The sequence below is a fragment of the Phialemonium atrogriseum genome (genome assembly GCF_030411735.1).
Source record: "Phialemonium atrogriseum strain 8032-3 unplaced genomic scaffold QBC33scaffold_2, whole genome shotgun sequence".
Lineage (NCBI taxonomy): Eukaryota > Fungi > Ascomycota > Sordariomycetes > Cephalothecales > Cephalothecaceae > Phialemonium > Phialemonium atrogriseum.
This window is the reverse complement of record NW_026848139.1, coordinates 527,658-550,909: the sequence shown is the minus strand read 5'-3', so window position 1 is coordinate 550,909 and position 23,252 is coordinate 527,658. Positions and strand designations below refer to the sequence as shown.

The 23,252-nt window shown below is 54.2% G+C and overlaps 8 protein-coding genes and 1 non-coding gene across 9 annotated transcripts; 4 read left to right on the top strand and 5 right to left on the bottom strand.

Moving 5' to 3' along the window:
• Positions 1–643: 643 nt before the first annotated feature.
• On the top strand, positions 644–5,363 carry QBC33DRAFT_591732 (glycosyl hydrolases family 18-domain-containing protein; the record flags this gene model as incomplete). The annotated part of the gene is made up of 18 exons (XM_060431656.1): positions 644–903; positions 1,138–1,244; positions 1,329–1,403; positions 1,453–1,519; positions 1,565–1,639; positions 1,864–2,008; positions 2,091–2,163; positions 2,216–2,326; positions 2,389–2,432; positions 2,606–3,269; positions 3,344–3,538; positions 3,638–3,699; positions 3,780–3,940; positions 4,028–4,096; positions 4,180–4,546; positions 4,618–4,723; positions 4,817–4,900; positions 5,004–5,363. Exons 1-18 carry the CDS (start codon positions 774–776, stop codon positions 5,361–5,363), a joined length of 2,895 nt encoding a protein of 964 aa, XP_060287659.1. The 5' UTR covers positions 644–773.
• Positions 5,364–5,617: 254 nt separating this feature from the next.
• On the bottom strand, positions 5,618–6,795 carry QBC33DRAFT_591730 (uncharacterized protein). Its single transcript, XM_060431655.1, has one exon. It carries the CDS (start codon positions 6,631–6,633, stop codon positions 5,803–5,805), a length of 831 nt encoding a protein of 276 aa, XP_060287658.1. The 5' UTR covers positions 6,634–6,795; the 3' UTR covers positions 5,618–5,802.
• Positions 6,796–7,775: 980 nt separating this feature from the next.
• Positions 7,776–9,550, bottom strand: QBC33DRAFT_154640 (glycoside hydrolase family 18 protein). Its single transcript, XM_060422184.1, has 5 exons — positions 9,334–9,550; positions 9,214–9,270; positions 9,142–9,155; positions 8,954–9,072; positions 7,776–8,885 (listed from the first exon to the last, which is right to left on the bottom strand). Exons 1-5 carry the CDS (start codon positions 9,437–9,439, stop codon positions 7,961–7,963), a joined length of 1,221 nt encoding a protein of 406 aa, XP_060287657.1. The 5' UTR covers positions 9,440–9,550; the 3' UTR covers positions 7,776–7,960.
• Positions 9,551–10,483: 933 nt separating this feature from the next.
• QBC33DRAFT_565611 (uncharacterized protein) lies at positions 10,484–12,210 on the top strand (the record flags this gene model as incomplete). The annotated part of the gene is made up of 5 exons (XM_060430422.1): positions 10,484–10,911; positions 10,975–11,492; positions 11,554–11,721; positions 11,781–11,966; positions 12,048–12,210. Exons 1-5 carry the CDS (start codon positions 10,627–10,629, stop codon positions 12,208–12,210), a joined length of 1,320 nt encoding a protein of 439 aa, XP_060287656.1. The 5' UTR covers positions 10,484–10,626.
• On the bottom strand, positions 12,132–14,627 carry QBC33DRAFT_591716 (uncharacterized protein; the record flags this gene model as incomplete). Its single annotated transcript, XM_060431654.1, has 3 exons — positions 12,132–12,867; positions 14,111–14,252; positions 14,401–14,627. The coding sequence occupies 3 exons, from the start codon at positions 14,625–14,627 to the stop codon at positions 12,403–12,405; spliced, it is 834 nt and encodes a 277-aa protein (XP_060287655.1). The 3' UTR covers positions 12,132–12,402.
• Positions 14,628–17,390: 2,763 nt separating this feature from the next.
• On the top strand, positions 17,391–19,187 carry QBC33DRAFT_523744 (NHL repeat-containing protein). Its single transcript, XM_060426664.1, has 4 exons — positions 17,391–17,732; positions 17,799–18,185; positions 18,256–18,623; positions 18,704–19,187. Exons 1-4 carry the CDS (start codon positions 17,433–17,435, stop codon positions 18,936–18,938), a joined length of 1,290 nt encoding a protein of 429 aa, XP_060287654.1. The 5' UTR covers positions 17,391–17,432; the 3' UTR covers positions 18,939–19,187.
• A 174-nt stretch (positions 19,188–19,361) lies between these two features.
• QBC33DRAFT_523741 (uncharacterized protein) lies at positions 19,362–20,436 on the top strand. Its single transcript, XM_060426663.1, has 2 exons — positions 19,362–19,730; positions 19,868–20,436. The coding sequence occupies exons 1-2, from the start codon at positions 19,573–19,575 to the stop codon at positions 20,085–20,087; spliced, it is 378 nt and encodes a 125-aa protein (XP_060287653.1). The 5' UTR covers positions 19,362–19,572; the 3' UTR covers positions 20,088–20,436.
• A 396-nt stretch (positions 20,437–20,832) lies between these two features.
• QBC33DRAFT_523738 (RTA1 like protein-domain-containing protein) lies at positions 20,833–22,336 on the bottom strand. The gene is made up of 2 exons (XM_060426662.1): positions 21,899–22,336; positions 20,833–21,749 (listed from the first exon to the last, which is right to left on the bottom strand). The coding sequence occupies exons 1-2, from the start codon at positions 22,089–22,091 to the stop codon at positions 21,043–21,045; spliced, it is 900 nt and encodes a 299-aa protein (XP_060287652.1). The 5' UTR covers positions 22,092–22,336; the 3' UTR covers positions 20,833–21,042.
• A 571-nt stretch (positions 22,337–22,907) lies between these two features.
• On the bottom strand, positions 22,908–23,009 carry QBC33DRAFT_t12. Its single transcript has one exon. It is a non-coding gene; the product is annotated as a tRNA-Pro (tRNA).
• Positions 23,010–23,252: the final 243 nt, after the last annotated feature.

The following is a 23,252-nucleotide window of genomic DNA, read 5'->3' as shown; positions in this document are numbered from 1 at the left end:
AGGGAGAAACGGGTAGGGAAGGGGCGGGCAGGCGTCCGCGGGGATTGAGAGAAGGGCCCTGGGATATCTTTGAGCAGGTCGGTAAACTAAAATAAAACGGGATCGAACTGGCTCCGTCCTGTGAGGCTCGCTGGTCGAAGGCACCCCCTGGTTAGCCGCTCGACTCGAAGGGTCAGATAGTTACACCTGAATTGCCGTCCTCGCGCCTCGCGGCAACCGAGATGACTGAAAATCATGCCTCAAACCCCGCCAGTCGCGCAAGTCCTTGGCATACAGTTTAAAGAAGAGACACGCGGCAGGAAATGAACGCCCAAGATGGCAGATTGGGGGTCCTTGGGAGTTGCGTAAGGCCTCCTGCAGCAGCTGCGGGAGAAGCTATGGGAGGAGCCAGTCTCAAGTTTCAGAACTGCGCCGCCCAAACTTAATCTACTTGCGGTCGTTCCTTCTATAAATCTTGGCTTTGAGGTCCAGGGATAGAATAGCCGCCCTGAACTAGATGGTATGATTCCGCACCGAACACTTTGATTGTTGCCATGGGCGCTTAACCAACATGTCAGAATAACTGGTCCCGAATTAATAGCCACTAATTAATTATGTACAATATTCCCCCTCCCCGCCAGGATGGCTTGGATTAAGAGAGTCACTAGAAGACTTAAAAGCACTCCATCGAGCGCTCTCGCATCAATTGCCTTAGCTGCAGATCAGGGAAACGGTTGATTGCCCATCCCCGGTCGCTCGTTTGTTCTCTCTCCCCGTTTCGAGTCGTTTCCATAATGCCGAAACTCTTCCTCTTTGGCCTCCCGGCCGGGTCTCTTGTCGCTCTCTTCTGCGTCTTGCTCGCGCCACTAATATGGATCGCGCCCGACTTACACCTGACCCCCTTCAAATCGCACCTGGGTAGACGTAGCCCGACCTCCTCTGAAGCCGCAGTTGTCCGGGGCGTAGGATTTTCCGTGCTGCCACTTCCCGGGGCACTCGACAGGAAAGACTAGGATGGCTCCTGCAGTGCTTCCACTCCATGCCCCAACGGCGCCTGTTGTGGCGCGAGTGGGTATTGTGGATATGGTGTGTGATTTCCTCATGTCTCCTCCTGTCTGTCTTATGGCGAGTTATCGTGTTAACGAATAATACGACCAGGCCCGGATTTTTGCGCCGACGGGTGCATCTCGGACTGCGATGCCCATGCTGAGTGTGGCGAGTTCGCCTTACCGGCTAACAAGACATGTCCACTGAACGTGTGTTGTGTACGTGTCGACTAAGGCGTCCCTAAACCGCTTGAACTCTTTTTCTTCTTCTTTTCCACTGACTGGTGTTTGTGTCCGTTTCAGTCGGAATTTGGATTCTGTGGCACTACGACCGACTTCTGGTTCGTTCTCTGGTCCCATCTCGAAAAGAAAGCTGAGGTGCGCCGTTGTGCTGACGTGGAGGACTCATAGCAACGACAATTGCCAGAGCAACTGCGTCGAACACCCCAAACCTCCGGCTGCCGCCACCGGCAAGGCCCTCTCTAGAGGCGATTGTCCCTTGGCGTCAGTTGGACACTCGGTATTTTGTTGACGCATAGGGCTAGTAATTGGTTACTACGAGGGGTGGAATGCCCGGTCGAAATGTCATCAAACGAAGCCTGAAGACTTGCCGCGTGAGTTCTCCCGTTCCAGCCCGGCCGCGCCTTGGTGCAAACTAGGCCTCCAGTTAACTCCAATGAAAGTGGGCGCTCTCACGCACATCAACTTTGCATTTGCATTCGTCGATCCTGGTACCTACGAAATCGTTTCATGGACTCCCAGACGCCCGACTCGCTCTTCTCCCAGACGACAGCGCTTAAAAACATTAACCCTAACCTGAAGGTATTTGTCAGTGTAGGTGGCTGGACTTTCTCGGATAACAATACGGCGACGCAGCCGTTGCTTGGTATTATCTCGGCCGACGAGGGGAAGCGCGCCAAGTTTGTCTCCAACACGATGAAATTTCTGAACCGTCATGGCTTTGACGGCTTTGATTTGGACTGGTGAGTTTGGGGACCGGGCGATGAAATGAAACTGAGCTTACTCCTTGTCCACTCCTTGCTAGTAGTTAGTACTTGGTTCGAGTGCTTGGCTCGACATTACATTGAAGCTGACAAAGGGCGTTATAACAGGGAACACCCAGGCGCCCCTGACCGCGGTGGGAAGGAAGAGGACACCAAGAACATGGTGCTTCTCTTCAAGGATATTAGGGAGGCCATGGCCGCAGTCTCGAGCTGACTTTCACCATCCCGGCATCCTACTGGTACCTCCGGTGGTTTGACGTCCCGGAACTGCTCAAATATGCCGACTGGACGAATTTTGTGAGTGTCTTTGTGACATGTGGTGTCCTGGAAGGATAATACTGACCTGATCTTCTTTGTAGATGAGCTACGATATCCATGGGATTTGGGATCGTGAGAGCCAAATGTGAGTTTTGTTAGCCTGAGTTGTTCCTCATTGCCAACCCCTTAATCCCGACAAGTGCTCTAACCCTAACCCTACTCCCCTGAATTTGGTCAACAATGGAAGGCCCCCCCAGCGCAACACTTGCTTGACGATCTTGGCTAGTTTCAAGGCACTAACACTCGATAACATGGTAGCGGGAGCATTGTGCAGCGACATACAAACCTCACCGAGATCAAGTTCGCAGCCGCGCTCCTCTGGCGCAACAACGTCAATCCATCGAAAGTCACTCTCGGTTACGGTTTCTACGGGCAATCTTTCACGCTCGCAGACCCGTCATGCTCCAAGCCCGGGTGCGTCTTCAGCGATGCAGCCAAGCCCGGAGTGTGCACCGGCACTGGCGGCTACCTGGCGTACTACGAGCTGATGGACATCCTGGGCAAGAAAGACATCACCCCCGTGTGGGACAAGGAGGCCGCCGTCAAGTACTTCAATTTCGACAGCGGCCAGTGGGTGTCGTTCGACGACAAGGAGACGTTCAAGCAGAAGCTGGACTGGGCCAACGATGTGGGCCTCTCGGGCGCGCTGATCTGGGCTAGCGATCTGGACGACTATGACTTCTCGGCGCACACGGGCCTGTTGGGGGAGGACTTCGCTAGCAACATCAAGATCCGTGAGGAGACGATCAGCGCGGCACTCAGCGAGGCCGAGGCGATAACGGCGATGGATGCGAGTCTCGACACCTCGTGCTACCGCGTCAAGGACTGTGTGTCTATTGGAATGTTTCATTGTGACAAGGGGTATTCGCAGATGGGTTGGGATCTAGAAGGGTGCCAGGCCAACTGGCCATTTTTATATGGCGTGAGTATACCATCTACTGCCCCTTTCTTCATACATAAAATATATACATGGATTTTCTAACACTCGGTTCACAGGGCTTCGGGAGACCGATATGCTGTAAGACGGCCGTGGCACCCGAAAAGTGCATGTGGCGAGGCGACGGGTTAGACTGTAACGGACAGTGCCACGATGGCGAAGCTACGCTCTACAAGTCCAAGAACGGCGGCGCGTTCTCAAGTAAGGGGACTGTTGAACTGCAAGATCTTAGGCCGTGTAATCGTGGTGAGAAGGTTTGTCCATCGTACCTCGTTCTCCTATACATGACTCTCGCCAGTATAAGAAGTAATAATACCTATTATATCAAGCACCATAGCTAACCTTGACCCCAGGCATTCTGCTGCATGCAGAACAACTTTGCACAGCTTACAAATGGCTGCTACTGGTCCGACTGGTGAGCCCAACCTGCTTACTGCATTTTAATAATAATTCAGCTGCGTGTTCCGATTCTGACATATTGTCTGATGTGGACAGCGGCGACAAGTGCAAGTACGGCGAGCTCGACATTGCATCTACAATAGACCTCGACGGCAAATGCAACAGCAAACATAATGGCAGGCACTACTGCTGCAAGGGCATCGATAAACCGCTGACGAACTGCCACTGGGTAGGCCAGGGTGACTGTGCGGACAACAGTACGTCTTCGATAACCCCCTGACTGTTGACACTGCACTATGAGTGCTTTGCATCTATCTAGTGGGCTCTGACTGCATCATCTATAGCTTGTAATGCGAAGGAGGTGACTCTAGCTAGGGACTCGATTGGAGACAACAAGTGGAACGCGTGCTTGTGTAAGTTGCTCTTCCCGTCTCCCCTCCTCTCCCCTCCCCATACTGGTCGTGTGCCTGCTCACCTTAAAGATACCTTACCCCAGGGAGGCGCAAGAAAGATTTGTGCTGCACAGTCAACACCCAGGTCACCGAATATAAGTGCGCCCGTCAAACATGTGACTACGACGGCGATTTCCGCTGCGACATAGATCCCGAAGCTGATGACGAGTCGCTCGACGAAACTGATGAGAACGGGAATGATCTCCCAGAAGATGAAGTCGCTGCCCGGTCTGAGCTGCTCGCTGGCAAGGACAAGGGCAAGGGCAAGGCTAAGGTGTTCAAGATAGAACTCGTCATCGACAACATCAATTTTATCGCCACACTTGTCTCTCGCCTATGGCCCGGTGCCACGCATCTGCACGACCGCCAGCGAGGCCGTAATGCCGTGCCGGCAAGCGACCTCATTTTCCAGTAAGGACTCCCCTAGGCATGGAAGGCAGAAAGACTAAATCCTCTGCATGGAAACTGACGAGCCCCTTTAGGCCTGACCGCAGCACTTGCTCGTCGACCGAGATCATCGTAACCAGGCGGAAAGACTGGACCAAGAAAGAGATCGAGGACAAACTTGACACAGAACACAACCCAGATGTAAGTGTGCCATCGCGCCAAAGCACACGTTTTTCCCGTACCTCGTTCTACATCACCCACGGGATCTGACGCTGTGCAATAATTACAATTCAGGCTCAGTACTCTCGCGACCTCTTCAAAACATTGGGGACTGGAGCCCTCCCCAATGGCCAGAACAGCACGCAGCCAGTCGTGCCGGTAGCTCTTAGACTGGAACGCAGAAACCGCGCTGCCAGCCAACCTCCCGCGAGCAGGCGCATCACGCACACTTCGGCGGCCCAACGACTACTTCTTCGACCAGTTCGGGTCGCAGGGCAACCGCAGCCCCATGCTACTCGCGGACCGCGAGATGAACCAGTTCAAGGGGCGCATCTTTAACATCGAACAGGACGCGATGGCTAGTGACACATTTAGAGACAACCTGGCTGAGGTCATGAACAACAACTTCCACGGCCTCCTGGACGAGCAGGCGGCCATCGAAAGACTCTTCAACCCGATCCGCATCACCATCGCCGTCTTCCGCTACATCCGCCACCCGGACGTGCTGCCCGTCATCCAGGGCAACAGGCGCAAACTGCTGGAGGCGACGCAGCGCATCTCGGCCAACGTGCTCACGCTCGGGAACGCGCACGCGCTGCACGAGGAGTTCGACTCCCTGTGATACGCGGCCAGGACGGACCGGGCGAGGGATTGGGTCCAGGATCGGCTGGTCGAGATTAGCCAGGCATTCAGCGACTTCAGGGCTGAGAATGACGAGATACATCCCGCCGAGAGACGTGTGTTCCACCAGATAGGGAGGTTGCAGGATCAGATCAAGTACATAGAGCCGGTTCCTCAGGACCCCGAGGATGTGGACGACGAGGATTATCCGGACTGAGTGTGGGGAGTGGTATATAAAAATCAAGTTGTAAAAGACTTTGGTAACTTTCTTCATATACCTACATATATATGTTCTGTTTACGGTTGGGAGCCTATTACCGATTCAAGGGATGCGCAAGGTCAAAGATAAGAGATCAAATACACGCGCCTGTTTTACATCATGATGGACACAAACATAGCCTCCAAGCCACAAAAACAAACCCCTCCGCCTCTACCCCCACTCATTTCGTGACAGCTTCAACGCCCTTCACCACCAGCCACCCGGCCAGCAAGGAATGCAACCAGCTACCCAACGAGCCCTCCAACATCGTGGGCCGCTCATCCAACCTCCTCCACATCCACGTCTCATTAACAAACACGACCTGCTCCGGCCGCTCCGCATCACCGGGGACCACCTCGACCGCCGCGACGATCATCCCCGTCACCACGGGCCCACGGTACCCCTCGGGCGCATCCAGCATCAGCTCGACCCTCTCCTCCCCCCGCCCGCCCGGCCCGCCCGACCCGCGGTACGCGACCGTGTACACGCCATCGACGCGGTCGCCGGGCCCAAACGCCAACCCGTCGATGTACGCCGGGGCGAACGTGCGGCGCGCGTCCGGCCCGGCCGCCGCGCGGATCGCGAACGACTGCGGCGTCCGCGCGAACGCCTTCATCGTCGCGCGCACGTAGCTCGTCAGCAGCAGCTGCTGCTGCTGCCCGTCCCGCAGCGACGCGGCCGCGACCGGGTGCGACACGAGGCGCTCGTACGCCAGGACGTAGTCCTGCGACGCGTCGTCGGCGACCGCGGCGGGGAGCTTGGTCGGCCGCTTCACCGATGCCGGGATCGTCTCCCGTGCCTTTGAGTTCTCGTCTGCGGTGGGTTTCCCTGCTGCTGCTGCCGCTGCTGCTGCGGGGAGGCGTCGCCCCGCCGAGGCCACGGTGCGGCGCGTGACGGTGCGCTTGAGGTAGAGCAGGTAGCCGGTCTCGAGCAGGACTGGGGTGAGGAGGACGGCGAGGATGGTGCCTGCCGTCCGTGGAGATGGAAGTGGTATGTTTCTTGTGATTGTCATGGCTGCGAATGAATTTCGAGGAATGGAAGGAGGTGGTGAATGTGGTGAGGTCTGGTCTTGGCTACCACTGAAGTTGGGCTTTCAAGCGCTGTGATGAATCAGCTGAACCGCCAGCACGATCCCGGACAATTCTCGTATTTCGTATTTCGGGCTGGGTGGGATGAGGTATCCTTGGATACTCACGTGATGACCCGACCCAATACCAATGTAGCTAAGCCTGCTTTTGGCAGTAAAAGGGGGGTCTTCTTGGGGTACTTGACGATTCCCCGCCGGGGATTCCCGACTTCCTTTCCTTTTTAGTAGCTTCAATATATAGCCCAAATGAGGATACGTTACTCGCATTCATTGTCGATAGAAATACCTAACCCAGGGCCAAGAAGCAAACCAGCCACTGATTCAGCTTTCTGATCAGCTAGCTTTAGGCCAGTAACCTAATTGGAAAGGCTAGTCCCGTGCCTACCACTGACTTTGTTAGAGAATGAAGTCGCACATTTAGAGATCACGTGGTAGGTTGGACGGCTTTGGAATTAGGTAAACTAAGTATCCGTCGGCTCTCTTATACAACCACTTTAGGTATAAATTTTATCTTACGGCCGCCTATCTAAGAACCTCGGTGTTTTCTCTCGACATCCGCTACGGTGTCATTGAATTAAACCGCATACTTCGTGTCCAGGAGGCCCACCTTTCGTCACGACAGCTGAGGGTGGAAGACGGGCACTAAGTGCAAGTTGGCTATAGCAGTACCCTGCATTTTTCTTGCAGCTATGCCTGATCTGAAGCGTAGCAAGCGTTCTACGCCAGATAGGCAAACCATAAGTATCTGATCAATGTCTACGTAGGTATTTATTTGATTTTATTTAATTTGCGTTGGACGGGGTCCAAGCAATACCTAGTGAAGATACTCAATCCGGCGATACCCGCTGTAACTACCTTCTTTAAGTACGCGTCTATAGACTAATTATAGACTTACCTAGGTTACAGGCTGTTGTGGCAGAATAGAGTTGCACGCTTGAACCAACTGTCCTGGCTGTTCTCTGCACTTCAACTGGAGAGAGAGTATACCTACCCCTCGCAATCATGGAGCTGCTCATTTTATCTGAAGTGTGATATATTCCTCTGGAAATAATACCAGCCCGAACACTATACGTTAAACACAACGAAAATATGTAATAATATATACAGAATATTAGAAAAATACTCGCAACTACTCCAGCGTCATAGGCTACCTATGTACAGGGGAAGGAGGGGACGCACGGAGAAAAAAAAGAAGGAATGACATCCGATAAAAAGCATAAGTAGCCTTCAATATAGGCGAAGCTGGATTCAATCACTGGCACTGAGCCCACCAGGGGCTTTGAGTGACGCAGGTGTAAGGCGGCTGGCACTCGGTCGAGCCCTCGTACCCCTGCCCCCCGCACTGCCCCCACTGGGGAACAAGCGAAGCGGTCGGGGTCGCCTCGGACGAGGTAGTCGTGCGCGTCGTGAACGTGGTACTCGCCGTGGTCGTCGTGGTCGTCGATGTCGACGTCGGGACAGGTCCCCCTCCCTCACCGTCGAGGGCCGCGACCACGGCGTCGAGGAAGCCCGGATTCTTGTACACCTGCGACATGTCCCAGACCATGACGCCGGCGAAGCTGGAGAACTGCATGGAGAACTCGACGACGGCCGCGAGCTGCGGGCCCGACACGTACCCGCCGCCGGCGCCCGCGGCGCCGGGGAGGCCGAGCAGGAGCTTGACGTCCCTGTTCAGGCTCGTATTCTTGGCCCAGTTGTCCCAGACGTCGAAATTGAAGGCGTTCTGCGCCGCCGCGCCCGGCACGAAGTTGGCAGCCCCGCACCAGTTGTTGTAGAACTGGACCATGACGAAGTCGAAGGCCACGGCGCCGTCGAGCATGTCCGCGTCGGCCGCGTCCGGGTACACGCACTGCGGTGCCGCCGAGAGGTAGAACCTCTTCCCGCCCGATGCGGCGCCTGTGGAGGCGGCGTCCATGCTGGCGCGCAGGCGCTTGCCGAAGGGCGCCATGTTGGACGTGGTGGACTCGAAGTCGAAGTCGAAGCCGTCCACGACGGCGCTCCCGAACGGCCGCGGCGCGGAGCTGTTGCCCTGCTCCGGGCCGAACATGGCCCACACAGTGTCGGCCCACGTCTCGGCGTCGGAGGCGGACGGGAAGCCGCCCTGCGTGTAGGTGGCGCCGCCGATCGACAACAGAATGGTCTTGCCGTACTGGGACTGGCAGGTCTTGATGTCCTCCCTGATCTATCGTTAGCGGGTTCCCCTCCTGGCTGAGCTACCAAGTGTTTAGGCGCTGGATGGGCATACTCGATTTCCGGGCAGCGCAACAGACTTGTTCCCGGGAAAGCGGTACAATTGTCGCTGGCGCTGGCAAAATTGACTGTTGTCGGATCGGAAATAAGATTCAGAAAAGCCAATGGGATGATCTTGTCAAAGGTCAGCAATCCGTCTCAGAGGCTTATTTTCCCAGCCTCTGCTGGTCTCTTTCAACTAACATCAATATCGGTATCTAAGTCTCTAGTCAGTTATCTGACTTCGAGTTGACTCGACAGCACACTTGAACCTACTGGCACAATAAGCTGAAAGGCGATCTTGGGAGCCACTTTGGCCGTACGAGTTTTGTCCTAAATTTGTATTCAGTAAACATCTTACGACGACATCATGGGAACCATGGGGGTTCTTCATACCCCAATATACCGCAATGTTGCTCGTAGCGCCAGCGTTATATCCTGCCCAGACCCGTGGGACAGTGAAGGCGAAGCCGACGAGCGGCACAAATTGTTTGAAAAGCATGATAGTTGGAATGTTGAAAGGAGTGACGATATTCCAAGTATGGACACGAATGGAAGACGACAGCCAAGCCCGAAACTCACCTCTTCAAATTCTTTGCTTGCTGCTGAGCGACCAGGAAAGATGGGATCCCCAAGTGAGAGATTGGCGTGGATTATATACCTATTTCACATACTTGATCAACTCCCCCTTTTCCGGTAGACCGGCATGGGAGACTGGATTGTGACATTGCTCACACCTGGTATTGGCCGTGGGCGCAATGTCAGGTGGGGGGCGGTTAAGGGGGATGCCAATGGTCATGAGAGCCAAAAATGGACAGGTGAAAAAGGAGGAGCAGAAAACTCGGTGGTTACATGATCCCTCCTCGAAAAGAGAGGATGTTCGAAGCGCCAGGGGTATCGCCGGCACTTCTATGGGGCGCCCAGGTTTAAAATCCAAAAGCACCCTTCACCACCCACGACACATGGATATGTATCTTATTCTAAGTCAGTATCGATCGCCGGGGCTGCGCATTTTTAGCCTCCCTGCTGCCTGGAAATCCGGCATTTGTGTGCCATGAGACGTGCCCTTAAGGGAGCACAGTCCTGGCTTATGACATGGCTGTCTATCCAGATCCGCTGCCGGATTCAACCAGTAGGAGATAAAAGTCTCGGCGCGATTGGCCGCCATGAGGTCAGTTCTCACAAGAGCCTCGATTGGGGGCCGAAAGGCGGGAGCAGTGCCGCCAATCTCGGCCAAATTTCGCTGGCATGTGGATTGGATCCTGCCCGGTGACCCCTTGCATGCCCAACTTCCTGTCTTGGATTAGCTGTCGACGCCAGCCAATGGGCCTCGCCCTTGCATGCAAGCATTATCTTCAAGGGCTCCTCCAAGAAGTCCAGATCATAGGCCTAAACGGTTACACACGACGGTCGTTGCAGTCCTCGATGCACCGGTGCTAGTGCTCAAGGGAACCCTACGTTTCTTGCCCCGTAACGTTACAGCTCCATAGCAAACAAATCCAAGGCTTCTCAGCTCAATTATCAATGACAGCTCACAAGTCCTGGGAACAACTTCCTGCTAATTTCGCACTCTCTCATCGCCTGGCTTATCAGAACCAACTCAGCCTCATATAACCCTGGGTCTATATTGCACACTGCTCCCGCTAGCCCTACCATTAAGGGTTGTATGGCCAGAACAGATAACGGTAAATGGTAGATAACTTCCTCAAGGTCGTTACTTTCCTTCTGGCCGCTGAGGACGCCTCTTTCTCGTCGCTCCGAGGTCCAGGTGAGGACTTGCAGCCATGGATCATAAGCCATGGTAATGTATTTTTCAAGGCGTTGCAAACAATCAGCCCTGCGACGATAGCATCACTCGAACCCTATCTCGTTGGTAAACATAGAGCTGCGAGCATCTACGGATTGCAAAGGATGGACAACCTCGGCCTCAAGGCTGACGACACATTTGTTCTCTGCGATGCCGGAGGAGAGTCTGTTCCCCTTTCCGCGTCTCTAGATCACTGCTCTGTTCTTGCTAATCACTCCTCCGCTGCACAGGACCGTCGACCTCGCGTCCTACAAACGATAGCGTCTCTGAAGCCGCATGTGAGTCTTGTGGGCGCCGGGGGCAGTGGCTCGGGTGGCCTCTGCGGCAGCAGTTATCTCAACAGGATCCTCGATCATCACCTCCGGCAGACGATGCGCGACTGCCCCCCTTGGAGGGACAGATGGCAGAAATGGGCCATCGACAGGTTCGAAAAGTACAAGGAGTCGTTCACCGGCAACAGCAAGAAGCCCCTCAGGATGATGGTCGAAGGGGCTCCACAGCCCTCGCCACAGAATCATCGACGGCGTCCTCGAAATCCCAGCCGCCGTTCTGCGAGACGATATATCAGGCCTGTCATCACCAATATCAAGACTCTCGTCCGCAAACAGATTGACGAAACGGCTCGGAAAGGGACTCTGGTGAAGCAAGTCCTTCTGGCTGGTGGCTTTGGCAAGAATCCGTACCTCCTGAAACAGCTCAGAGAGATGGTCTCTGCGGAAGGGATCCAAGTCCCCGTCATTTCCAATAGGTAGGTCGTCTACAATGCATGAGAACGACTCGGAGCTTGTCTGACATGGAGTGCCTTTCAGCAACACTGCCATTGTTCGCGGTGCTTTGATTGCCCGCCTGGCAGGGCAACTTGGTCCCCGGGAGGGCTTCAACGTAAGCGTCGCTTCAAGGCCGGCGAGTCAACACTATGGCACTCAGTGCTATGTGACGTTTGATGCCGCGAAGCATGGGGACGGAGCAGAGCTGAAGTACGCGATCCCACTTGCTCACCGACTCCCCAATCGAATCACTGACATCAACTGCTCAGAGAACGAAACCCGTCCGGCGAGGGCTACCGAATTTATGTCAACCAATGGTGGGTCAATAAGTCAGAAATGATCGCGGACGGGGCGTGCAAGGAATTCCCTTTCACATATTCCGAGGAGACCATCAGGGGGCCTAATTGCGCCCTCCCCTGCAAGATCTTTACCTGCGAAGCAGTCGACCCGCCCAAGTACCCCGGGCCTGGCTAAGGTATCTACGAGCTCGTGACGTACACCATCCCTCTTGATCAGACACTTCCCGTCAACTGCAGGACTGAGATGAGGAATGGCGTGTCGTGGACTGTGGTTCCCTTCAAGGTGGAGATGCAGGTTCTCTCCGCCAGCCTGAAGTTCACCATTGTACTGGGCGACCGACAGCCACAGAAGCTGCAGCCTGAGACGGTACGGTTCGAATCATCAAACGACATCCCATAGGACGGAGGAGTCTCGGGGGTTCGGAACCAAGACGCGTGAAGGAGAAGTAATTACTGATCGAGCCGTCTCATAATCTAATGTACCTATCTACCAACGTATCCCAGGAAATCCCGAGGACTGGGTGGTTCCAAAGTCCAGATGACCAAGGGCATGCTCTGCACAAGTAATTAGCCCCCTCCACCTTACAAGACATCAGCTCCGCATGTCCCAGCTCCGCCTCCAGCGGATTGACACCTCGCGACAGCTGCAGGCGGTCCCCTCCGAATCGGAGCGTTCTTCGCTCGCGCGCGCCGAACCCATCTGTCTCCCGGGGCGACGGTGGCACTTCTCTACCCCGATCCCTTCTCTCGCCGCGAATCTGTTCCCGGGCGGCGGTGGTGTGGGCCCCGCCACCGGCCTCGGCCCGGCAGTGAACCGGCCCGTGGGCACGCAGGGCCCCTTCGGCGGCGACTTCTTCTCGCCGTCGGAGGAGGACAACGACGAGCGGCGCGACGGGGCTGACGAGTACCCGTCGTGGCTGCTCGGGACGGCGTCGCGCCGGAGGCGGCAGATGCAGATGGACAGGACAATGCTGATGATGGCGTACAGGCCGACGATGAGGGCGATGGCGTCGTTTTCTTCATGGTCGGTGAGGGACAGATGTGTCGGCATTGGATTCTATCGAGGGGGTTGGCATTCGATGAGAGACTGACTGCCCTTCGTGGACGAGGGGATATTGCGCGTGGGGCCTGGAAGCCCAGGAGACTTCGGCGCGCTGTCAGCTTCGTTTGGACTGAGCGATCATGTGAGGGTGAAGAGGACAAGAAAGAGGTGCTGTCGCGCGATCCGCGGACATGTATAAGCTACTCACGCAGAGATCCCACGCTTCTGCAGCGCGCTCAGTTGTGCGACGTCGGCGTCTTTGGGGTCCGAGACAAGCAACTCAACTAGTTAAGCCTTCTGTGACATCCACGTTGTCAATCGTATATAGAAAGTTGTCAAAAGGGTCGTAAACATGTTGTTTCCATTGGAGAAAGAAGAAGAGACAGGTTGTAGCCTTTCGACTGACGAAAAGCAATCGCCATTGATGTAAACAAATACCAGATGGAGACACCCAGCGAGACTGAGGCATGAAGGCGTCACTTAAGCGCTCCTGTCTGCCAATGAGACAGGCCAACCTGCAGGCGGTGGCCTAGCCTTCCGACCGCGACATAATGCACTGCTGGGTGTCGCTCGACAGGTCTGTTACACTGGCGTCGTGGCGTTTATTGCCAAGGGTCTTGGTGGAACTGTTATCCAAAGGTGCCGAGGCGGAGGGCCTTTAATACGTCGACAAATCTCAGTGCCAGTATCTAGCAAATCTGGCGATGAATGAAAATGAAGGCACAAAGTCCTTGTTAGGCCCTAAGGCTAAATTAAGCAGCTGGCACTAACAGGAGATGGCAAGAGAGAAAAAATCGGGGGAAGTTTAAGAGGAGGGAGAGGAAAATGTGTACCTAAGTAGCTGATGTTGTGTCGCGATAAGATGCAGGGTATGGCATCTATAGAGTTATTCTTGCTGCGTAATTACATTATAAACACTGGGACGCTTTGATCTGCTTGCAAGCATGATTAAAGCTACAAAAATAAGAAAAACAATATCATATTTGTAGTTCTGGTTATGTTAAATGCCTAACAGATAATTAGACTTCTAACAAAATGTCCAAGGCTCACAAGTCGGCTCCAGACATGCTTGTAAGGGGAGGAGATCCTACCGTACGTTTCGGATCCGACGCTCTGCGTTCCACCCCCTTGAAGACTTGGGGGGGTGGCTTTTGGGGAACCTTGTTCCTGCAGCACGGTTGCGCGCGCGCCCTCCCCCCCCCCCCCCCAATTCCGGCTTCTGGGCATACCAAAAGTAATAGTTATAATACCGATGCACATTGTTCTCCCGCAGCGACGCCCTCACCCTTGCGGCCCAGACCTCCCTCTTGGCCGCGGACAGCCCCAGGGCGGCGAATGGCTTCCCCATGACTGAGGGCAAGGCGTGCAGGGCCGCCTTGCGCGTAAAATAGCTTTCCATCCTAAAACAGCGTCACGTCACTGTCAGCGCGCCGGGCTGGCAGAGTCGAAAGGGTCGCTCGCCGTCATCTTCAGCATCGCGGCATGCTTCATATCCTCCTTGTTCTGCTCGAGGTCATCATTGGGATTGGGTAGCGGCCGGGCTTATACGAGTGATACCGGTGCCTGTTCTCGAAGGTGTGCGCGTAGACGCTCGAGGTCACCGAGGTGGATGCGTTGGACGAGGTCGCGTCCCAGCCCTGGGTCAGGAACTCGTCCCCCTCTTCCTCCTCGGCCCCGTCGACTGCCTCGATCAGGGCGGGGTCGTCTGCCGCTGGGCTGACCGCATCAGGGGTGGTGGTGGCGGCCTCGTCCGGCGGCGGTGGGGTGCTTGGCATGGCGTTCTGGGGCGGGCGAACGAAGTCGGCTTTCCGTGCTTAGCTTCCTAGCGGGCGGGAACTAATGCAGGTCCGCTGGTGCTGTCGTAGATCACCCAGGGAGTAGATAGGTAGGAACGGGAGCAGAGGAAAGGAAACATCCGAAATCATGAAAGCCAAGAGTCCGTATAGTCAAGGATTTTGTCATACACTCCGCTCGGAAAGCACCTTTAACAATAGGTCGGGTCGAATGTTTGTCAGACCATGACATGTCCAATGGCGGAATCGTCGCCTACGATGCCTATGCTCCAACATTCCCCAAAACTGGATTCCAATCCGGATGGTTTCCATTAAAGGCAGGCACTTAGAGCACCCAGAAAGGGGCATATACCTGATTTGGCATGTTCTGCAGCGGGAAGCCAGGTGTTGGGTGTGGGATGGGATCCCTTCTACATCATCCAGTCGACCGCCAATCGGAGGCGACTCGGATGGACAAGGTTCCGCTCGACTGATCGTTTGCCCCATGAACTCGTTGAGTTGGGTGCGGACTCAAATCCAAATCCCCGTGGTCTTTGACGCAACCTTTCGAAAGCTATTTCGCTCGTTGGGCTTTCAATGAGGCATGGAGGTATTGCAGTTTGCCGAAGTTGATGTTAATTTTACCTCAGAAAACCCAACTCGGAGTTTCTTCCCTCTTACCTGCATCCGAATATGGTATAGAAAGGGTGGGATGTCTTCCCTTGTAGACCGAAAGACATTCTACTCCCCGTTCGGCATCATTTCAACATACTCACGGCCTGCTAACTCATGAGTACGACTGATTTGTTCCCATGTTGCGGTCCATGGTTGGAGACGACACTCACGATCCCAGCTCATCACAGCTGAGGCTAAAGGTCCCCTAGCAAGCCATCAATATCATCCGACATCGCCACGATGCGCCTCTCGCCCCTCTCACGTTGCCTTTCCTCGCGCCGGGCCTCCTGTGTAGCCCTCCCGATCTCCTTGGGTTCTTCTATGCTGCGCGCCGGTGTAGGAGGACTTGCTGCTCGAAGCCCATGCCGAACCCAGTTAGCACGGCGTCTTTGGCGACATTCCAAGAGGGAAGAGTGCGCAGAATGGTCTCTTCAACGTTTCGTCGTCCTTCTCAGCCTCGGCGTCGCCGTAGTTAAAGGTCTCGCGACGATTGGGTGCTGGCTTTTTTCCAAAGACCTACAGGCAACGACACGAGATTTGGTACTCTCCAACAAGAGCTTGTTGCGTTCGAGGTACAGTCATGTCTCGGCCCTGCTGGAGATCGGCTGGTCCCAAGTAGCCTATGCCAACCTTGGAGACGTCATAAGATTTAGGGTCGCCAAGGTCCCAGGGCTCGACAACGAATCCCGACGTTGCCACGATCTGTCGTAATGAATCGAGGTCCATAACATTGTTTCTTTTGAAGCACTGCCGGGGTCTCCTAGTACAGTAGATGTCTTGCATTTCTGTTGCTTCTCCTGATTCTCGCTAGGAACGTCAAGGAGGATGAAGCGGGAATAAGAAAGCGGCTCGACGGTTTGGTGCGAATGCTTAGTAGGTTTTGGTGTGCCCAAGCGATGGATATCTATCATGGGGTTTGTATCGTAACATCTTTGATGAGCCATAGCTAGGTTAGGATTGTGGCAATTCTCTTTTTGACCTCGCATTTTAAGAGTAATTATGCTCCTGATAATCGTTCGTCCAATCTCCTGTATCACTATGAGCAGCCATTGGTTACGACGCGGGGATAACTTTAAATATTAAAGTTTAGAAGAACATCCGTACCATTGTCTGCGAGTTCCTTCCGGCATTTGTAAATATTGGCTGCCTTTTGCCTAGTTCTTATCGTGGTTTGGACCCATTTTTGTTACGGACTATGGCGGTAAGGATCCGCAGAATGGATCGGCAGAATGGATCGGCCTTGACGGACATACGGCCTATTTGGTTTATAAATTTCCACTCTTTTCCCACGGTAAAAGTCATCCCGTCAGGAAGCCGGTATTCAGGACTGGAACGGGCTCGGAGCTCAGCCTCCGGACCCTCTTGATGGCAAGTATTATATCGCTTACGGAATACTTCCACCCATAGTTAGATCTTAGGGCCTTAATCCGTACGCTTCAGTAATATAACATCAGTAGCCTTATTTCTCAATAGTTCTCGCAGTAATCCGTAGTGAGATTGTTCTCATGGCTCGTAAGAACAACGATGAACCATCGCCTATCAGCAACGACCAAACTCAGTTATTTATTCATATGCACATTTCCATGGGGTGAATCGGGTGTTTTCCGTGGGTCGGCCTCACTTGTTTCTTCCGTGCCGGACTTGGCAAGAATCCATTTGGGATTTGCGTTGCCAAGAGGGACACTATCAACTGCCCAGTCATTCAACGAATATACGTTGTATTTGAGGGTAGCCAACTTACCTGATCTAGCTGAAGTCCCCACTCTCAAGGCCCCAATTTGCCGATCGACGTTTCGACTGCCTTGCTGCAACTCTATATTTTATATTGATGACGAGACCGGACCCTTTATAGGCTATTTTCGCTTAGTACAATTGGGTTGACTGACCCTTATTCTCCCAATCGAGCCGTGGTCGGTGAGGACCTTCCAAATTTCATTTGGAGAACACACCATGCAAAGGCTAGAGGCTCGGCATGGAATCTGGGGAAGGAACTACGGGGGAATGGTATGTGAGACATAGAGGTTAAGTAGATAAGGTGCGGCACATTCTTACTACTATATACTGCCTTGGCCCATCTTGGCTTCCCCAACGCGCCGCGGCTCAGTCTGTAGGAACGCAAAATTACAAACGACAATGGGTCACAACACTGTCAGTATGAGACGTCTAGTTCTCCTGGGCAGCGCCCTCGTGTCGACGGTGTGCGCGCAGAGCTGCGTCAGCGTGACGGCGCGCTACACGCCTCAGTTAGGCACCGGCTACACCGCGAAGCCGATCCTGAACGGCTTGAAGAGCCCCAGAGACATGATTTTCGACAAGCTGGGTAACATGCTCGTCGTGGAACAGGGCGGCGGCGGGATAAGGTATATCAAGCTGATGGAAAGCGGCGACTCGGTGTGTGTTGAGTCGAGCAAGACACTGATCACAGACTCCACGGTGAGTGGCCTCTCGAGACCCCCTTCGAATTGCCAGGGCGCCCAGGTCTAACAGGCGGCTGCATAGCTCAACCACGGCATCGACATCACAGCCGATGGCAAGACCCTGATCGTGTCCAGTCTTGCCAGTGTATTTGCATATACGTATGATGCCGAGACGGGAACTGCCACGGACAAGAAGATAATCATCAATAACATGACAAACGGCGGTCATCAGACCCGGACTCTGCTCATCTCAAAATTGAACCCCGATCTGCTGTTGGTCTCCCGCGGCTCGGATGCCAATATCGACGCCCGTGCCGGCGATATCACATCTGGACACTCGACCATCAAGTACTACAGCATTTCCGCGATCCTGCAGACGCCTGCCGACCATGCAAAGGACGGTATCGTTCTCGGATGGGGGTTGAGAAACAACGTCGGGCTGGGGGAGCACCCGATCACAGGCGGCATTGTAAGTTCTCCCGACTCGCGACTGGAGGCCCGCGTGTAACCAATGTATGGCTGACGTCGTGACCAACCAGTACTCGGTCGAGAACTCGATGGACGACATCAAGAGGCAGGGCAAGGACGTACACAACGATAACCCGGCCGAGGAGCTGAACTACCACGGCGTTGTAAACGACACGGACAAGAACCCACTCCAGGGAAAGAATTACGGGTACCCCGGCTGTGTCTCCGCATGGGATCCCTCTGTGCTGTCCAACCCCGATCTCAAGGTCGGTTCGCAGTTTGTCCCGAACCTAGCTGCAGGTACCACCATCGCAACGGCCGATGCCGACTGCGCCAAGTTTGAGGCACCGCGTCTCGTGTTCCCTGCCCACACGGCCCCGCTCGACATCAAGTTCAAAGCCGACGGCAGCGCCGCGTTCGTCTCGTTCCACGGGAGCTGGTAAGCGACATGCATCCACACCTCCCCAACCCTGTTTTTGGTCGGTGAGGACGCTTGACTGACAGAGCATGCCATCGTAGGGACCGGCAGCCCCCGGATGGCTATCGCGTCATGCGATATGAATTCGGGGCCGACGGCCAACCCAAAGAACTGTCGACAAGCAAGACCGCCAGCATCCCCGTCATGCTGAACGCCGATAATTCCAAGTGTCCGGGTGCGTGCTTCCGCCCGGCCGGGCTGGCATTGGACACCAAGGGCCGGCTGTTCATGTCGAGCGATTCGACCGGCGAGATCTTTGTGATTACCGGAGCTTAGTCTGCTTGAGCTGTATACCGGGTGGGGCCACAATGACATGCAAACCTCGTTATGAGTTGAGATGGATTGTGTGGAGGCACTGGAGGGTAATCTCGGAGAAGGGCAAAAATAACCCGAGATCATTAATGGGGGGGTTATGCCTGCAAAGTCTACCGTTTGTGGTTCTTCGTTGCGACGTTGCCGGAAGTGTGTTTTGATAAAAAAGAAAGGGAAGCGCGCTGCGCGACACAACTAAAACTGTGATCACTGGATTCAAGTAATGGATTTGTTCGATTGGGTGGTCTGGTCGATTCCTTCCATGTTTCCGTCCTCTAATCGCAGCCCCCGGTAACCCCCCCGCTACGCCCCGCTTCAGTTCATGTACCCCACTGCCTAACCGAACAACGCCCGTTGTCACCCCACATTCTGCAACAATCAGGCGGGAGCTACACCCGACTCAGCCCATGGGCAGGTCTACCAAAAAGAGCCTCGGTTGTAGTGTATATATGGTCTGAGTAACCCCGTTGGGAACTTGAGATGGATTCCTTTTCCTGTCGTGTCAGCAACGCGAGAACCAAAAAAACAACCAAGCTCAAACACGCAACCCTACGTCAAGAGTGTTGTCTGCCACTATGATGACCAAGAGCAGTCTCACATGCCAAATGACCCCACCGTAGACACTCCCATCCCAAGCCCCTCGAAGACCTCTCTCAACATGAACGGCCTCCCGTCAAGACGCCTCCCAACCTCCGCCCGCGTCCACCCAAGGTTCCTCCTTTACCTCCACGGCTCCCGCGCCGGAAGCATAAAGTGGTATGTACGCTCATGCTTCACGCCCCGTGCCAGTGCCCATCCTCCCCCAAGCCAAAAAAAAAAAAAAAAAAACTCCCCTTATCCACGTCTTTGCAAAAAGAGAAAAAAAAGGGGAACTAACCACGCAGCCGAAACAGGATTCCCCCAGCCGTAGCGCTCGCCTGCGCCGCGGCCGGGTACGGAGTCTCCGTGGCTGCTCGGATCGAGGAGCACCAGAAGCAGCAGCGGGTGAGCGACGAGGAAGCCGACAAGATGCGGCGGGCGGCGCTGCTCGCGGACGCGTACGGGGACCGGTCGAGCCTGGAGGAGCTGGAGCGCGCCATGAGGGTTTACGAGACGGGGCGGGGAGGCGGGTGAAGATGGGAAACGTCCCGGCGGGGTTTCGGGGCCGCGTCTAGGGTTTTGTTGTTGCTGTTGTTGTTGATGACGATGATGATGATGACGACTACTTTTCAATCATACCTCTGTGTAGATATACCATCGTCCTGTTGTTTAGCGCCGCATTATTGGCTGTCTTATGTCAATGGGATTATTTTGACATGCCAACCTAGTGAGCCCGTCGAGAGAGTCAAGGAAGGGCCAACTGGTCTTGCTTACGACGTGACAAAGGGTACCAAAATGGGGAAAATGCATTGTCAAATGCTGCTCATGCGGAAGCGATCACCAGTTCTACCGCATGGTTGGGGGATCCGTGTCAGCAACCCGGATGAATTGACAGCATGTCTGTCCATGGTTCCCGTCCCTTCTGCTATTGTTAATATGGTTCGCAAAATCGAACATGTAAACAAACGAGAAGGTGATTTCTTGATTTCGTGTCACTGTACAGCAACTACACATGTAGAGGATATCTGGTTGAATATACTTTGGCTTCATTCTTCAAGTTCTCGGGTGGTTAAAAATCAGATCACACGAGCCAAGGGCGAGATTATATAATACCATCTCATTTACAGCTGTGGCTATGTCCTGCGAGGCGAAATTGTCACAGACGTCATTGCAACAGTAAGTGGGAGAGGACAATCGGCGACACAAAAAAGCCTAGTAATCCAGTGTTAGAGTAATCTAGTGTTAGAAGGAGCAATAGAGAGTTCTCTGTGCCATCAAGTTCCATAGGTAGGCATAGTTTGTTTTATTCTAGTAGGGGTCTAATCATACATAGCTACCAAATCACCGAGCTGTAAAAGCAAAAATTGTAAAGTCTATCCCTCCTGTTTCCTTTCCGCGACAAATGAAACGCATACCCAGGGATCTTCCCTGACAGCGGTCAGACCAATGAGATGTTGCTCTGCGAGCGGTTTCCTTTCCGACCCCAGCATCAAGGCTTGTGATGTGTCCTCTGAGGCAACTCCTCCAACATGACATCGCTCGAACTAAGCCTCCTCTCCCCAACAGCGCCCCGCAGAGCCGTATCCAAGTCGCCGACGTAGAAGATCAAGAACACAGCCATGACGACAGCCATCAGGACGGCGTCGAAGATGTACAGGAACACCTCGTGCGAGATGAGGTAGCCGCTGTTTCCCTGGATATACTCGACGACGCGGAAGACGCTCCGCACCAGGATGAACGCGCTGACCGTGTACAGCACCAAGAGGTGCCTCCTCCACGGGACCGTGTTCTTGACCGCGTCCGGGGTCGGGTCGCGCGCCAGGCGCCGGTGGAACAGGACCGACGTCACCACGAAGAACCCGAACATGACGATCTGCACAAAGAGGCCGCCGAGGATGACCTTCTCGCCGATCTTGAAGAGGTCGAAGGACCCGGACGCCTGGATGCCCCCGCCGCCCATCTGTAGGGTGAACGAGACGACGTCCCCGGCCACGAAGATCTTGGTCACCTTCCTGGCTGGCAGGATGGACAGGTGCTCGGCCCGGACGGCGAGGATCAGGCGGCCGAGGATCATGTAGATGGAGGCGGCGAAGAGGGCCGGGGCAACGAGGATGAGGAGGGACTGCATGATGAACCCGGCGAGCTGCTCCTTGTTGAAATGAGACGCTATCCGCCCGGCGTAGCCTATCGTCTCAACTGCAGGGTGTGACGTCAGCACAATCGTCGCAGGGTCTGTCTGAGGTTTTTGTTTTGGGGGGGGGGGGGGGGGGTGGGAGGTTTCAGGGGTCTTCAGGGGTCTTCCGCTAGATTGCGGACGCAAAACCGGAGAGCAGAGGCAGACTTACAAATCCCGCCAATGGTGAAGGCAATGAAGTAGAAAGCGCGGCATCGCAGTAGGCGCCAGGTATGCAGCCCGGTTAGGATGCCAAAGACAACTGAGACTATCACAGCGGCGGGTAGCGAAGGCGTGTAGCGATAGAGTTGGAAATCTATCCGGTCTCCGGCCGGAGCCGTTCCGTTACTTGCTCCACCGTCCATGGCCGATCTCACAATCGCAGGGCCAGTCGGCAATTACGGGCGGGTGCGATGAGGGGCTGGATAAGGGCAAAGTGGTTATGTCTGTGGTCGAAAGAATATGAGACGGTGAGGGCGGAGGCCCTTTAAAGGAAGAAAAATATCATTATCTCCACGGTGACCATTGACTATCTATCAGGGATGTATGGAGCATTGCTTGGTTTCGTAAATATGTTCGTATCCTACCATTTCGTTCTCGCGTCTTGCGGTGCGAAATTCGTTCCATGGCGAGCTCGGGTGCGGTCCGAAAACGAGTTATCTCGGGTTCCTTCAGCTCTCAGTGGAAGGACGTACGAACCCGAAAATTCTCGGGTCCATGCACAGCCCCATCGAATTCAACCTAAACCAATACTAATGCAGGACGATCTCGCTTAACAGGGTGTTTTCTAGTTAGACCAGCATTTCAAAGGTTAGTGTGGCAGGGACGATATACATTTTTAGAAGGCCGGTGGCAGTATGGCCCTACCAGGTACTCGTGCTAACGTTTGAAATGCTAGAGACAGGCACGCCAGGCTCAAGCAACATGTCGTGGAAGGCAAATCAGGCATAAGAATCCGGCATCTAATCATGTCAACCTACAGTATTTCCAAGTTAACGTATCTTGGTTACGTGTTTCTACACTGCAGCTAGCTCAATTAACGACATGCAAAAATGCAGTACCAAATAACTCTGCGAAAGAAATAGAACCACTAGAGAGAAAAAGAAGTAAAAGAGAACCCAGCAAGAGCACCGGCCAGATGGATTGCGAGAGAGAAAAAAGATTGAAAAAGTAAAAAGATGGGGGCGATCCGGGATTCGAACCCGGGACCTCGTATATTCTCCACACAGAGTGTGAGGGGTTTCCCACCCGAAACACGAATCATACCTCTAGACCAATCGCCCGCTTTTCGGAAGTGGAAACTAAAGGCCGCTATTTTGCTTTATAAAGGGCTGATGTGGCTTAAAAAAAAAGTCTTACCTCAGCACAAAGCTATTCTTAAGCCAGCTGGGATCAGCTGACAAAATGTCAAAGAAGCTAGTAGCAAGTGTACGCCTTTACAAGGGCCTGAAATTGGTGGTGATGGATTATGCACATCGCTTTCTGGCAGTGGCCCAGATTTCAGAATGTTAGGCCACGACAAAGCT

What these genes read in the sequence shown, in the direction of transcription:
- QBC33DRAFT_591730 (XM_060431655.1), bottom strand. Translation starts at nt 6,633, where the DNA reads ATGACAATCACAAGAAACATACCACTTCCATCTCCACGGACGGCAGGC.
- QBC33DRAFT_154640 (XM_060422184.1), bottom strand. Translation starts at nt 9,439, where the DNA reads ATGCTTTTCAAACAATTTGTGCCGCTCGTCGGCTTCGCCTTCACTGTC. An exon ending in CAACATTGCGGTATATTGGG is followed by an intron (nt 9,271 to 9,333) that starts GTATGAAGAACC and finishes ATACAAATTTAG; the next exon opens with GACAAAACTCGTACGGCCAA. An exon ending in TTGCGCTGCCCGGAAATCGA is followed by an intron (nt 8,886 to 8,953) that starts GTATGCCCATCC and finishes ACGATAGATCAG; the next exon opens with GGAGGACATCAAGACCTGCC.
- QBC33DRAFT_523744 (XM_060426664.1), top strand. Translation starts at nt 17,433, where the DNA reads ATGGGTCACAACACTGTCAGTATGAGACGTCTAGTTCTCCTGGGCAGC. An exon ending in ACCCGATCACAGGCGGCATT is followed by an intron (nt 18,186 to 18,255) that starts GTAAGTTCTCCC and finishes GTGACCAACCAG; the next exon opens with TACTCGGTCGAGAACTCGAT. An exon ending in GTCTCGTTCCACGGGAGCTG is followed by an intron (nt 18,624 to 18,703) that starts GTAAGCGACATG and finishes ATGCCATCGTAG; the next exon opens with GGACCGGCAGCCCCCGGATG.
- QBC33DRAFT_523741 (XM_060426663.1), top strand. Translation starts at nt 19,573, where the DNA reads ATGCCAAATGACCCCACCGTAGACACTCCCATCCCAAGCCCCTCGAAG. An exon ending in CGCGCCGGAAGCATAAAGTG is followed by an intron (nt 19,731 to 19,867) that starts GTATGTACGCTC and finishes CAGCCGAAACAG; the next exon opens with GATTCCCCCAGCCGTAGCGC.
- QBC33DRAFT_523738 (XM_060426662.1), bottom strand. Translation starts at nt 22,091, where the DNA reads ATGGACGGTGGAGCAAGTAACGGAACGGCTCCGGCCGGAGACCGGATA. An exon ending in CTTCACCATTGGCGGGATTT is followed by an intron (nt 21,750 to 21,898) that starts GTAAGTCTGCCT and finishes CACACCCTGCAG; the next exon opens with TTGAGACGATAGGCTACGCC.